Below are 14,436 nucleotides of genomic sequence, written 5' to 3' on the forward strand. Positions count from 1 at the left end.
CCTCTTCCCTTTATTTTCCTCCTTACTGTTGTCATCTCTGGGGAATTGCAGTCCCTTCAGTTCAGAGATACAGCCCACATATGCTGCAATCATGCCTAACTCCAGAAAGAGCAAGGAGACAGTTCCTCTTTCCTAACTCTGCACTCTGCAGTGTGGCTTCACTTCAGTCCTGAGCATTCCTTTCAGTTCAGTTATTGTGTCCTATTACCCTGAATTCCACCATGTTCACTTTTTTATAAAGTTTGTGAGACAGTTAAAGACTATAGTGTGGGATCTTTATAGGTACACATCAACACAGCTGAAAGTAAATCTTGTATTATCATCTTCAGCATTCTTTTTCATGTTTTTGCAATTTTATAGCTAGTTTTCTTAACCCCCTTGAGTTCTTTGAAAGACATGGCATATAAGAAGCTTTCTTTCTGCTGTTTCATTTCTTCTGCTGTAAAAGACCAAACAGAAACTCCCAAAAGTCCAGGGCTGGAGATATCAAGAGAAGACAGAGTAATGCTGATGTTTTGGAGTCTCTGGAACAGGTTTGACAGCTTGACAATCCAACTAGACTGTCTCACCCAGATTCTTCGTGATCTGCCCTCCCTAGAATCTGAGTCGATTAGAGGAGTATGAGAAAGATGTGGTGAGCGCCCTGCGTTACTTCAAGACCATCGTGGACAAAATGGTGGTGGACAAGAAAGTGCTGGAGATGCTGCCTGGCTCGGCAAGCAAAGTTCTGGAAGCCATCCTCCCACTGGTTCAGGTGGATTCTCGGGTACAGCAGAGGTGAGCGGGGCAGAGTACACAGTGCCGAGCACTGTCTGGGGAAACATGGGCCACTGCTAGCTATAAGAAGGAAGTTTCTTACTGCAGTTATTTCCACTTATACCAAGAAGTTAGGTTTTAGAGACATACATCACATTAGAAAAAAATGAATTTGCGTCTGTGACAATTGGATTGTAAGAGCAGATTTGTTGGGATAGAAAAGCAACTTTCAGAAAATGTATGAAGGAAAAAACAAAGGTCTCTATCGGTAGGAACTCTTATTACAGTCAGTTTTAATGACAGCCCATCTAGAAAGTTCACTAAAGCAAATGTGTCAGTAAAAGAATACTTTGTGGACTTCAGACTACATTTCAGGAGACATATAAGGGAATGATGCGCTAACATCTGTATATTCAAACGTTTCAATAGTTTTTTTTTAAAATATTTTCTCCTCCTGGTGAACTCTGGTGATAAGCAGTCAGGTAATAAGGCAGCACAGGTTCCATTTCAGTTTGAGCTAAATCTCATTGCTTTTGAGTCATTTTAGTACTAAGAAGCCAATGGCTCAAGCCACAATAAAACCATCGGATGTGGTGGGCAGAGAGGTGATCACTGCTTGTCTGAATTATTTTTGCGAACATGCCTCCAAGTGTCATCTAATAAAATGACACTTAAATTTTGAGCAAGGTTGTGGGTTGGATCTTTTTGCTTTTTAAGAGAGAACAAAGATATGGCCTGGGTAAAAATAACTGGGAAATTAAGTGGACAAACAGATACACCAGTTAATTTTTTTTTCCATTGTTACCTTTATTAGTGATTTTTATCAGAATTTATTGTTTATGGATTGTTGCATAGATAATATTGGTGACAGTCATAAGAATGTAATGGGTAGCGTTGGCTACAGCTAAACATTACTTTGAAGGCTATATGTGAATGTAGAAAAATGAACTATTTTTCATTAGACAGTATGGTTCTTTGAATACATTAATATAATTTATGAAAGAGGCTCATTTTACTAGTATGCTTTCAAAGTATTTGATTTTTTAACTGGTTTAAAAAGAAGCTCAAAAGATCTCTTTTGGCTTTGCTGATTGTTCTGTAGTTTGTAGTTGTGAGATCTCCGAGGGTATGATGTGACAAATATCATGTGCCTTCGCAGTCACTCCAGGCCTGGTTACATCAGGCTGAAGTCTTCGTGCTTAAATGTGTCTCCCATATCCTTACAGCTCTGCGGTGTCCTCGTGTCTCAATCGGGTTTACCAGAGCTTGGCCAACCTCATTAGCTGGTCCGATCAGGTGATGCTGGAAGGGGTGAATCTTGAAGACAAAGAAGCCATTGTCACGGTAACCGGGGTTATAAAGGCAGTGCTGGACGGAGTGAAGGTGGGTTTAGCCTCTTTCTGACACGATGTCTCAAATGCTGACATACCTAAGTGAGACCAATAATTTAGGTTACTGCCAAGTACAGTGCTGCCTAAAGTTACTTTGAATTTCTTGAAGTTTACTTCATATATAACCTCAGGATGGCATTCTCAGGTTTGGCAAAATGGTATTTGCAAATCAAAGGATTCACCACAAATTCCTGATATGGATCCAATTAGGCCTACCTGCAGTAGGGTCCAAAAATAATAGTGGTCTAACAAACCTAACAGCTTATAGCAATGTTTTGCAGTATGTTGCTTTATGTTACTTGTCCTAGGAGTGCATAATACAGGTTTGTGGAAGGAAAGCCACAATCCACAGTTGATTTCCTGAAAATAGTTATTTCTATAAAGTTTATCACCTGTACTTATGCAGATGGGTCTCAAACTGTCACTATCTGACCTCACTGCTGGAAGGATTTGGAGAGCTTTTACTTTTTTGGTATTATTTTGTTCATTATTAACACATTTGTTGCCACCTAGGTTTCATGAACCTGCTGCAGGGATGAAACACCCACAGACATTGATCCATAACCAAGCCCCTGTTTTTGTGCTCTTAAATAGTGTCTTATGGTATTTACATTTCTGCAGGAGCTTGTGAAGCTCACAATTGAGAAACAGGAGCATCCTTCTCCCACATCCCCAGTCAAGCCAGCACTGTCTGCCTGCAAATCAGAAAGGTGAGGATGTTCCTTATACTCTTAACTTGCATTAACTGAAAGTAATTTAAGCAATATTTCACAGTCACTTGTCCTTAAGTGCAAGAATGGTTTACACTTTAAACACTGTCACAGGGCTTACAATTTTCCAAGTAACACCTTTAAAAAATTCTCTCAGTGTTTCTCATTTAAAACGCTTGGCGCTGACAGGTTTCCCTTAAAATTGAAAAAACAGTCTTATTACTGCACGTCTATTGGCAATGTAAAATCTGTTGCTGTTCTCTTTCCTTTGCAGTCATTCGTCAATGATGATGGCAAGTTTCAGAGATAATCTGATTGTAGTTGGTGTTAGTTCTGAATCTCCAGCTGAAAAAACTGTATTGAAAAAAACATTACAGTAGGTCTCATCTAGTAATTAATTTAAAGGAGAACTGCAATGGCTTTTTTGTATTTCAGGGTTAGAAAGAATCACCATCGATGAGTGGATTGTAGTGAATGTAAAATATACATCACAAAATAGGCGAATATTTTCAGGTATGCACAGTGCCATATTGCGCGATTCAGAACGAGGCAACCAAGCTTCTGGTGAGGCAAAATGTCCCTATTACATTGGCTCTTTTAATCCAGTAGAAATATTGCTCTCGACTCATGACTCTCGATTTTGAGATGGTTTTGCTGAGAAATACTATTCGCTTGTTTACCCTGCATGCAGATCACCTTGGGACATTGTCTGCGGTAAAGCCTGTACTTATTCACTCGTGCATCGCATTACATTAATCATTACAGTGACTAGTGAGCGGGAAGGGCCGCTTCATGTCACAATTCTTGCAAACCCGTGGCGAGACCAGGGGTTTGTGACAACATGGTGATTTTGTATTTTCACAAAGATCACGATTTTATGTTTAATTTGGAATTTGTAAAACTTTTTGACACTGTCAATTAATTTATTTCATTACCGACATTTAATAACCGGTCTGAGAAATTGGGTCTGCAGTTCCCCCTTTATAGGTTTGTGTCCATTTTAGGTGAGGCTGTCGATATGTAAATAATTATTTCGGAGAAAATGGTGAATAAGCCATTTTTAACTCTGAAACCTGTGCTAGCTAGTATCAACAGCTAGTATCTGTCATAGAGTGCCAGACATGGTTATAATATTGTAGTATGAATTAATGGATATTTAAAGGTCTCTATTATCAGCTGAATCAGTGATTCTTCCAAGTGTAAGAATGCTGCAAACTTACTCATTTTCCACTGTGAAATTACTGCCAATATTTGCAACAATAAACTGATAATTGTAGGCTACAAAATTTATGATAAGTAACTGCTGCATTATTGATCTTGAGTATTGTCAATGTTAATTTCCATCACTAGTTTCACCCAATTCTTAGCAACTAACTTCCAACCAAAATAACATCTGATGTTAAAAAACAAAACTTCATTGATAACATCAAGTGTCAAAATATTACATTATTTTTAGTGTCCCTCAGATATTGAAAGGTAGGAAGTGCATGTGCTATACTATGATTAATTCCTTTGTGTCTGATGTTTCCAGTTGACAGGTGTTAAAACAGATGTTATCTTGCTGAGGATAGAAGACCTTAGACTTTTTTGGCCTGCCATCACTCAACATTAGTAGCTGCTTTTGGCACGTAATTATTTAGAATTAGCTGGAGAGTTTTTGATAGTTAAATTGTGGGTCTTTTTTATTTTGAGCAAAATAGAGTGAGGGCAGGGTTATTAATATGCTACACTATGTAAATATATCAAGCACGGAGTCTGAATTCACGCTAATGATATGAAAAGAAAGTACTGTGGGTTTATGTGACAGTCTTTCAAAATAGTAGAGCACAAAGCAGAAGAACGCTAAAAGACTAAAGATAATGTAGACGTGCCAAAAATCGATTTGAGCTTAACTGCAAAACATTCAAGTCATAACATGAGTGCAGTATTGAATGACTTGTACTGTCGGATGATTAAAAACCTTTGGCCACTCTTTGGTGGTGTTGAATTAAAAAAAAACAGTTATAGATGAACTGTTTTGCTCTGGTGGTAGTTTTGGTTTAACTGGAATCTTTTCCCATGAAGGTCTGCAAATCACTTTCCATCTTGTTGTCTTCTTTCTTGTGTTTTCTTCTACCATTTTGTATTCTTTACCTTATCATTTTTATGTCGTTATTGATGAAACTGTGCCCTTTTGAATTCTGCAGCACTGCAGAACTTCCTCTGAATGAGCGGGAGAAAGAAATCTTGTCCAAAACCACGCCCATAACGCAGTCCACAGAGATCCTAACAGACATCACGGATGAAGACGTGGCCCCGCCCAAACCACCTCTTCCTGGGCTTAAGGTCCCTGAGCACAGGTGAGGCTGCGTATCCAAAGCTGGTGAATTCTAAATCTATGTAGTCTCTTGAAGGTACCACTCAAAAAAGTATGAATTTCCTGAAACAAGGTGATGTTTAAGGTGGTATGGTGGTGCAGTGGTTAGCATTGCTGCCTCACAGCTCTGGGGCACTGGGTTGAATTCCAGATGAGGGGTGCTATCTGTGTGGAGTTTATATGTTCTCCCTGTGTTCGTATGGTCTTTCTCTGGGTTCTCTGAGTTTTTTTCTTACAGTCCAAAGATATACTGGTAGGTTAATTCTGGGAAAACTGGCCCTGATGTAGGTGCGCGTGTGTTTGTGCCTGTGCCTGTGCTTGCCCTGTGATGGACTGGCATCCTGTCCAGGGTCTTTCCCACCTTGTGCCCATTGCTTGTCAGGTTAGGTTCCAGCTCCCCTCTGGCCCTCACTTGGATTAAGCAATTAGAAAGTGAGTGGATAGATGGTGATACTTTTGCAGCTTCACAGATCACTATACTTGTGTGAGTCTTTTGCTGTAAAGTCACCAGGATCTGCAGCTGTCTTCAACAGTCTGATTGACAGGCGATGGATGTCCCTGTGCTCCACCAATTGCAGGGGGGCTCCGGGATACCAAATATCGAGAGGCCCTCTGTTAGAAGAATTTGTCTGTTTGGCATTCTCTGTGAGCCAGAACAGTAGTGTGAGAATTTACATGGATATTCTGGGGATGTTTCAAAATAAAGAAATGTGTTTAAGGCTGACTGCCATCATTTATTTTCTCAGTGTTTTTTCACTTGATCAGCTGTTTAGGTAATTTCTTAAGTACAAGAGAGGTTTTTTTTCTGAATCATTGCTTTTATTTAGTATCTGTGTCTTCTAGTCATTGGGGAGAAAAAAACACATTTAAACCAGCTGGCTGTTTTCATTTGTATTTTTGGTGGAAAATTACGTTTGTCTCCTTTGTACAATATGGAAGTAGATTCCTGGTTTGACTTAGCCTTCAGATCTCGTTGCTTTGCGGAACCTTTTTTAAATGTTGTAGCATGTTTAGACTCTTTTTTGCTTACACCTCATTTTTTTTTTTGGCTGGTGCACAGAAATTGAATAAAAGAAGCAAAACAGTGGCATGGATGGGGAGTTTTTGAGTGGTGATGAAGTAGAACCCACTAAGCCAGTGAGGTTCTTACCGTAACATTTGCTCATAACAGCTGTTGTGTTTCACAAACATACACCTCTCATCTTACACGACAAACCTGTGTCTGTGTGGTTAATTCCCAAGTGGCTTAGGAGGGAAATTTTGTGTACTTGTCGTGGCTAGGTGTATTAGAACTGTATGTTCACACCAGGCAGAAAATGTAGAGGATGTGTTTTTGAATAGCATATGCATTTCCTGTCTTTAAAATACTAAATGAACTCAACTTACCATGTTGTAGAGTATATGCACTGTACTATAAATACATTTCTCATGAAGAAAGTGTTTTTTTCAGGTTAAGTCACTGACTGCACACACACAGCTTCCTCTTGCTTTGCGCTTGTGAACTGCCACTGGATCGACTCTTAGAAGTGTGCATCACAGCAAGCCTGCCTTTGACACAGAGCCCGAGATGACAAAGATAGCTAGGTGAAAGCTAGCCCTTTCACTTCCACTGTTGTTAGATATAAAGCAAATACGTTCTCAGGATTTTGTGTTGCTAAAAAAAAGCTTGAGCCCTGTAATTTAATGTTCCAGTGACTTTCGTCTTTGCATTTTCCACGATTCTCAGCTCTGTGTTCTGTTTGTTGTGTAGAAATGTGCAGCGCAAGAGACAATGTATGTACTCTTTTTCTTCAGACTGCAGGTGTACAAATTGGTGAATTTTATATGAATGAAAACCTTGTTTCTAATAAAAATTAATTAAGTACATACTTCCTTACTGCTTCTTATCCTGAGCAATACTGAACTTTAGGTGCTACTTTAACTTGATGCGCATGTTAATTTCATGTTAATGTTAATGTTAATGTGTCATTGGTCATCTTTATATCTTGTTCACATGTAAAGAGCACTTTGCTTTTCCTACCAGTTGCTTTTTGGTTGTCTAGAATAGTTTCCTTAATTTCATTGCACTGTGACCTCCTCCTAACGACAAATATTGCCAAGTGCCCTGCTTTTCTGCATAAATGGTTAATACATTACTTATGATTGCATTACAAGACTGTATTGACAAGCACTAGTCAGTAGTTGAATTTACAATCCAATTTATAATTATTTTATTTGATTAATTTAATTTGATGATCAAGAACGCTTGAAGCAAGGCTCTGTGATCTGAGGTAAAGACAGATGGCATCTTCAGCTTCAAGAAGGGTTTTATATTATTTATACATTAAATATTATATATGTATTACTTACTCAGTAAAACCTTCTGTCTTTCTTTTGTCAGACCCCACATCACACACTGCAGCTGTAGATCCTCCTCGTAACTATATAAATCCATATTTCAAATACAGTATTTGCACTTGAGATTGATTGTCTCTTATTGTGTTACTGCTATTTGGTTCATTGCTGTTAGAATTTGCTCGGATGTAAGTGACTTTTTTTTCATTATCCCCCTTTACTTCAGAAAATCTTCCAGTGCTAAAACTCTTTTCTGCTGCAACTTTTCAAACTGTCTTGAACACCGAGTTGGTTGCTAGGTAACCGTTCCAGACAGTTCAGACAAGGGCATGCCTGAGTAGGGCAAGTGACGCATTGTCAAAATAAAATAGCTGTAATTATTGATTATTATTGGTATTATTATGACTACTATTTGAAGCGTTTGTCCTTTTTTAAATTATATAGAACATGCATTTCAGAATTGCCCATTTTAATCAACTCCATTGAAAGGAGCTGAAGAGTCATGACCCACCATTTAAAAACTTGTTTTATAAGTCATGGGCAAGGTCAGCTCTTACCATACTTGTATTCTTCTAAAAACACACTTCAGACTCGGTGAATGCAGGAGTTTTCTTCGAGTCCAGTAAGAAACTGTGTGCAGTACTCCAGCCCCACTCCCCCTCCTGTCTCCCTCCTTCTGGGTGGATAATTTGCTTCTTCCTTGTATTCACGGTAGCTCACTGGATTCAAGAATGTGTGGCTGCAAAAGCCCATTGCCAGAAGTGAAGGAATGTAGCTAACCACAGTGCATTCCTGGTCCGCCGCCAGCACTATAGCAGGCACCCTGTGCATCTGAGCGCTCTTATTCATAGACCTTGTTTTCAGTTCCTGTCCCGACAACAGAACTGTTTATGGAAGGATGATTGACTGGGTCACACTTTAGATATGAAGTAGGGATGTTTTCACTTAGCTTTAAAGCCCAACTTTCCTTTTCTTCCAGTCCCCCAGCTCTGCCCCCGAAAAAGAGGCAGTCGGCCCCCTCTCCCACCAGGGTAGCAGTGGTAGCTCCAATGAGCAGGACGACCAGTGGTTCCAGTCTCCCTGTTGGAATTGGCAAAGGGGTAAGGAGACACTGGGATACTGGGCCAAGTACAATGTTGCTGTCTATCACAGAGTCAATGTCTCTTCCTGCTCTTATATACAAGATCAGTCAGGGCTGGAAAATGAATGGCACCATGTATCTTACGGTGTCCTGGGTATCCTGGGCACCGAGAAATGAATTATTTTGTTTGAGGCAACTTAACAGCCTGACCCTGTGGACAAACTCTGTACTTTGCCCTGAAGCGCATTTAAAGCAGTTTTCTTTTTTCTTTATCATGGCCGTAATTGATGTTAAAGAAAGGTCTATTTCTCTGGATGGAGTGAGTCACATGTGATGTGTATCACAGGCAATAAAATCTGATATACGTGTCAATTCATGATGATAAAATAACATTAGTAAGTGCTTTGTACGCAGTGATTTCAACAAGTCTGTGTATTTGTCTTTGGGCATCTTATAAAAACACTTTCTCTCTTGTATAAGATTTTATTAGCGATGCACTTCATCAGCTATTGTAGACCACACCTCTGCTACACTGGCTTTAGGGAGCTCCAGTGTCTTCAGATTAGCTCTCAATAACTAATTATCTAATATCTGTTTGATTGAAACAAGCAAACATATCTGGCTGTTAGCAGAATATTTCATTCTCCCTATGAAACCCAAAGAACTGTGACTTTCCAGGAGCAGGTAGCAGAGCCCTTGTGCAGATGTTGTGTTTGAAGTGTGTTGGAGTGACGCAGTGTCTGAGTTTTGGTGGATTGTGATCTTGTCTCAGGACTACGATCTGGACTATCTTCAGCGGCGCCTCTCTGGGGGCAGTCAGTCCTACGGGGGAGAGTCCCCACGGCTCTCCCCCTGCAACAGCATCGGCAAGCTGAGCAAGTCAGACGAGCAGCTCTCCTCGCTGGAGCAGGACAGCGGGCAGTGCTCGCGCAACACCAGCTGCGAGACTCTGGGTAAGGGCAGCCTTCTCGGGCGCGTCGCGGAATCGTTTGGAAATGTCACGTGTTAAAGTCCCCACAGGGGGACGCAGAGGAAAAGCGTCCCCGCAACGGGCACGGACAGAAACGGCAAACATCTGGTGTAATCTTTCTAAGTACGCACTTTCACACATTTCCAATTTTTATTTGAAATATTTTGAGCCAAAACCAGCATTTATTAGAACTCAAACAGATGTTTGGATTTTTTTGGGGTTTTGGAAAGTCCAAATCAAAAACCTAAAATCAAATGTGTGTAAAAGAGTCTAAAATATTTGGACGACTTTCAGACATTAAATTGAAATATTTGAAAAGGTAAATGAAGCATACCGGAAACAAGCTGCACACATCCCTTGATTTTAAATGACAAGTTTAATGAAAACTGTAAAGGTCTTGTATAATGATGTTTGTGGTGACTGTTGGGGCTCTGTTAGCTTTATGAGGCACTCAGCCTCTTCCATTGCATCTAGGCTGTATGTTCCCACTAGACATCAGACGCATGTGTTGGCATTAGGTTTTTTTTCTGCATTTGCTGGATTTTTTGCCTCATGCGAGAGGAAGCCTAATCAGCCTGCAGGGGCTGAGCAACCTAATGCAGAGCAGAGGAGATGCAGCAGGGCGCTCAGTGCTAAGAAGGCTTTTCCAGCGCTTTTCAGCTTTACAGAAGCCCCAGATGGCCTCTAGGAAATCTGAAAGTCTAATTCCTTTACATACCACTTAAAAATAATAGCATAATGTGCACAGTTAATACCAAGAAGCTGGGATGGAAATCTATACTTCTCCAATATATAAAAAAGGCTTAAAACCATAACCTATCATTTTCATCTTATTTCCTGTCACATTCTTCAGACTGGAATATTTTAAAGCTACAGTATAAAGTTACAAGGAGAAACTCATCGAGGGGAGGAATCTGTGCTCTGACCAGTTCACTTGAAGGCATTAGATTTTGTGGCTATTTTTTCCCCATAAATTTAGCAATTAAAGTCTCATTAGACGGTTAAAATATCAGTACAAAGTTCTGTTTTGTTCAGTTGCATGCCCTTAGTTCTATAATTTAAGCCTATTCTTACCAAACTATGGCCTTGTAATTGTTTTTTAGGCCTGGACCAAATGGACAATGTCTGCATTTTATTTGTAAAATATTTTTACCAGATGTTTTAAGGTGTACTCTGAAGTGCTTTTAGCAAATGATCCTTCCTGAACGTGGATCCAATCATTTCAAATGCAGGGCATAAACAACATAAAATCTGTAACTAAAGCACCTTCAATCCCCTGATGACAGCCCTAGAAAGACACTGTGTGTGGGCAGAGATCCTATAGCTATTCATTTAGGTTCATATCTTTTCTGAAAGTTTGAATTCCCTTTTACAGGAATGGGATCTGTGGAAGCACACATTACAAAAATGCTAATTTGAGGTCTGTTAAGAACATTAGAACATTTGCAAAAGAGGCCACACAGCTCCTGTTGCCCCTCTGTCAGTAGCATGATACAGTACGTACATGAAACAATAAGGAACAAGAAGATATAAGGGGATTTGTATTGTTACACTTTCATTTTCAGCCAAATTAGAATTGTGCCAAACAAAAATGAGGCTGTGTGTTAATTATAGTCTTTGAAATACATTTCCTAGTTTTGATAATTGCTGCAGAAAACCTGCTTCTTGCTCATTTCTCTTTGGTAAATGAACAAATGAAGTAAAAACACAAACCTCACACAGGTCTGCTGTGCAGAAACTTTGACTAAAAAAATACCAGAAGTTGTGCCATAAAGAAGCTCAGCAAGCTGACATTTTGCCCTTGATAATCAATTCACCTGAATTTCCACTTATTCATGGTAATGCATTTTGACTGAAGGTCCCTCAGCTGTGTCAAGATGTCACCTCTATAAGAGCTGCAAAGATTCAAGCAGTAGTCTAGCACAGATTGGCTCAGAGTGTAGCAAATTAAATATTGCGTTCCGAGATCAAGCAATCACAGTGCAGCATTTGCAAAATTTCCTTTTTATCTTGTATTGTGTGTGTATGTTGATTCAGCTTCCTGGTCTTCATGGAACTGTGCGAGATGATATCTCCTATAGAGTAAGGCAAGTTAACTTGGAAAAAATGGAATCAGTGACTGCTGCTCACGTTCCTCTGTTATTGTTACATTGCTGCCTGACTTCTTGCTTTAGTTCCGGACTGGAAAAAGTGTCATCTCGCAGGGTACGTTGAAGGACACGTATGGGGTCATAAAAACCTTGTCTTTGTTGCAATTGTTCAGTGATTTAAAATGGATTACACAAAGCTAAACACTCCTTTTGGCAATGGAATTTGCCCATGGAATTGGCTTTTTTTGGGGGGTAAAAAAAATGAATCATTGCCAATAGACAGGGAATCAACCTCCCCCCCCACAGAGACACCAAGTTATCATCCAAGTTAATGCACAAAAAGTTTTTTCCTTTCCAGTAGTTCTGGTAAAGTCCTGATTTATAATTTTTCGTAGGTCATGGAATAGCTTCACAAAGCAAAACATATTTTGGTCATGTTTTTCTCACTTCTTCCTGTATACAGCAAAAAAAAAGGCTCAGGGGGCATTCTTAAGCTATTACCCTCTTGGTTAATGACCTTGTCGTCTTATTTTCTCTCTTTCTTTGTCCAGTGACAGTTTCTTTTCTTGAGAAGTTACAGGAAGAATGTGGAGGACTAGCTTCAGGGGTGGATAGTGTCACCTCTTTCCTTCAAATCATGTCTCCTTGCCTTTTACTTCAAAAGAAAAGTGCTCACTTCAGAAATATGCTCTGGGTTTAGATTACGAACAGTGTGCTTGAAAGTTCTGTGTAACATTCATTTTTTTAAAAACATGACAATACTGACTTTAATGATTTAATCACTTTGCTCAGCTTGTTTGAGTGGGTTCAAAATTGATACTATTGGAATTATTTGAACTAATCCTAATCACAACCCTAGACATTGGTGGTACCAATTTGAGAAGTAGAAAAAACAACATTCATTTCCCAGCAGTCTGAAACATTTGCCTCATTATCGTTTTACAAAACCAAAATAAGAAATACCTTTAGCTTGAGAACATCATGAGGAGACGAATACATGAGCTGAGGTTCACGGCTGGGTAAATTTAATTTTGAGAGCAGATCGCTATCTTTCATGAAAAAGGGGAAGTAGGAAAAAAACCATTAAGATTACAGCGATAAAGCGAGTGCAGAGGAGGTAAAGCAGTTTTTTGGATAGGTGTTTTATTTTTGTGAGGGAGTGCGTATCAGATAAGAACGGGACTGAAAAGCCCAAACAAAATATTTTGACCTGTGTAGGAGAAGGGTACTTCTGCATTTCTGCTGATGTAGGATCACTGGGTAGGCTGTACCTTTCACTGTTCTTTTTTGTCCCTCAGATAACACAGAAAGCTATGACCCGGACTACGACTTCTTACACCAGGACCTGTCCAACGCTGACCAGATTCCTCAGGCGCTGGTGGGGGGTATTTTGAGCCCTCTGCCGGAGTGTCACAATGAGTCATCCTCCCCCTGCCCTATAATGCACTTCACCTCCCCCTTCAGCACGCAGCCCCCCGAGTACTGGGGCTCCGTGGGGCCGCAGGCCTCGCCCCAGCCGGCCTCTGCCGGCGGTCCCCCCGCCCTGCCAGAAAAGAAGCGGCGCAGCGCCGCCTCGCAGGCCTCCTCGCACTCCGACAGCTCGGGCTCCCGAGTCTCCTACGAGCGCCACCCCTCGCAGTACGACAACATCTCGGAAGAGGACCTCCAGCCCGTGCCCCCCTTCCCGGTCTTCACGGCTGTCTCCCCGCATCCCCAGGGCAACAGCGGCGCTTTCCCAGCCGAATTCGGCGCCTTGGAGACGTCGGATATCCCGGAGAGCCCGCCCCCTCTGCCGGAGAAGAAGAGCAGGCACAGTACGTGTGTGTTTGTTTCTGATTTTCTCACAGAATCCCTGGAGTATGCTGGTATCCGATTCATATGTGCTTCTTTTCTTAAAGGTCATTATTTACGCACGCACAGCTCAGACATTAGCACAGAGCCACAGGAAAAATTGTTAGTAATGTGATATTGGGTTCAAGTTCTTAAATTCCTGTACTGAGATTCAATTACACTGTCAACTACTGTGGCTCCTAGGTTTTAATGACATGTTTATTTCCTTATAACCAATTGAAATGTGCTGTTGGAGGTAATATCTAATAGGAAAGCACCACATAAGGGATTTCTGTCATGAGCTTGTACTGAGCTATATAAGCACACTGACCTCGGAGTCCCATTGAGGGGGATATTTCTTTTCTGCTGCTTTATAGTGGGGTGTTAAAAGTCTGAGAATTTCCTACATGTGGCTGTGGTATTATGGTTGATATCTCCACAGGGCATATTTAATGCCAAAGCCTGCAGATCTAATTCATTAATAGGAAGTTTAACTATGTATGAGAGGAAGGAGACTCAACAAGCTACAACACGTTTGCAGTCGGCTCTTCCAGATTCTGCTTCGTTTTTGTTTTGGCTACCTAAGAGTGAAACAGGTCCTGTTGTGGACGATACAGTAATGCTCCCTTAAGTAATTAGAGAAAAGCTCATTTTCTATTAACTAATATAAAAAAGAGCTAAAATACCTAGCTACAGCAGTCCTTTATACAGAGAGTAGTGTGGTTTGTCATTCTTAATCTTCCTATTTATATAGAGTATATCGTTACAACCCCTTATGCCTTCTGAGACTCTACAACCCTTCTTTGTGACCGTTTTCTCTTATCCTATTTGTGCCCAGTGTGTGGTATTTCTGATCCTAAGCGGGCTCTCTGTATCCCTGCTCAGTCGCTACCGATAAACAGTTGGCTGGGTTTAATC

At 40.5% G+C, this 14,436-nt stretch overlaps 1 protein-coding gene across 10 annotated transcripts in view; it reads left to right on the plus strand.

The window, feature by feature from the left end:
- rapgef1b (Rap guanine nucleotide exchange factor (GEF) 1b) overlaps nt 1–14,436 on the plus strand; it is a 90,831-nt gene that overhangs the window by 46,326 nt on the left and 30,069 nt on the right. For all 10 annotated transcript variants that reach the window (XR_016094748.1, XM_088940570.1, XM_088940571.1 and 7 more), the window contains 7 exons: nt 599–777; nt 1,983–2,139; nt 2,769–2,857; nt 5,044–5,196; nt 8,527–8,647; nt 9,401–9,581; nt 12,987–13,502. Coding sequence is in view for 9 of the 10 variants with exons in the window: in XM_088940570.1 (XP_088796696.1) it covers nt 599–777; nt 1,983–2,139; nt 2,769–2,857; nt 5,044–5,196; nt 8,527–8,647; nt 9,401–9,581; nt 12,987–13,502 (1,396 nt within the window). In the remaining variant the exon portion in view is untranslated. The remainder of the gene's footprint in view (nt 1–598; nt 778–1,982; nt 2,140–2,768; nt 2,858–5,043; nt 5,197–8,526; nt 8,648–9,400; nt 9,582–12,986; nt 13,503–14,436) is intronic.

Source organism: Atractosteus spatula, chromosome 23, assembly GCF_055471065.1.
Source record: "Atractosteus spatula isolate fAtrSpa1 chromosome 23, fAtrSpa1.hap1, whole genome shotgun sequence".
NCBI classification, from domain to species: Eukaryota; Metazoa; Chordata; class Actinopteri; order Semionotiformes; family Lepisosteidae; genus Atractosteus; species Atractosteus spatula.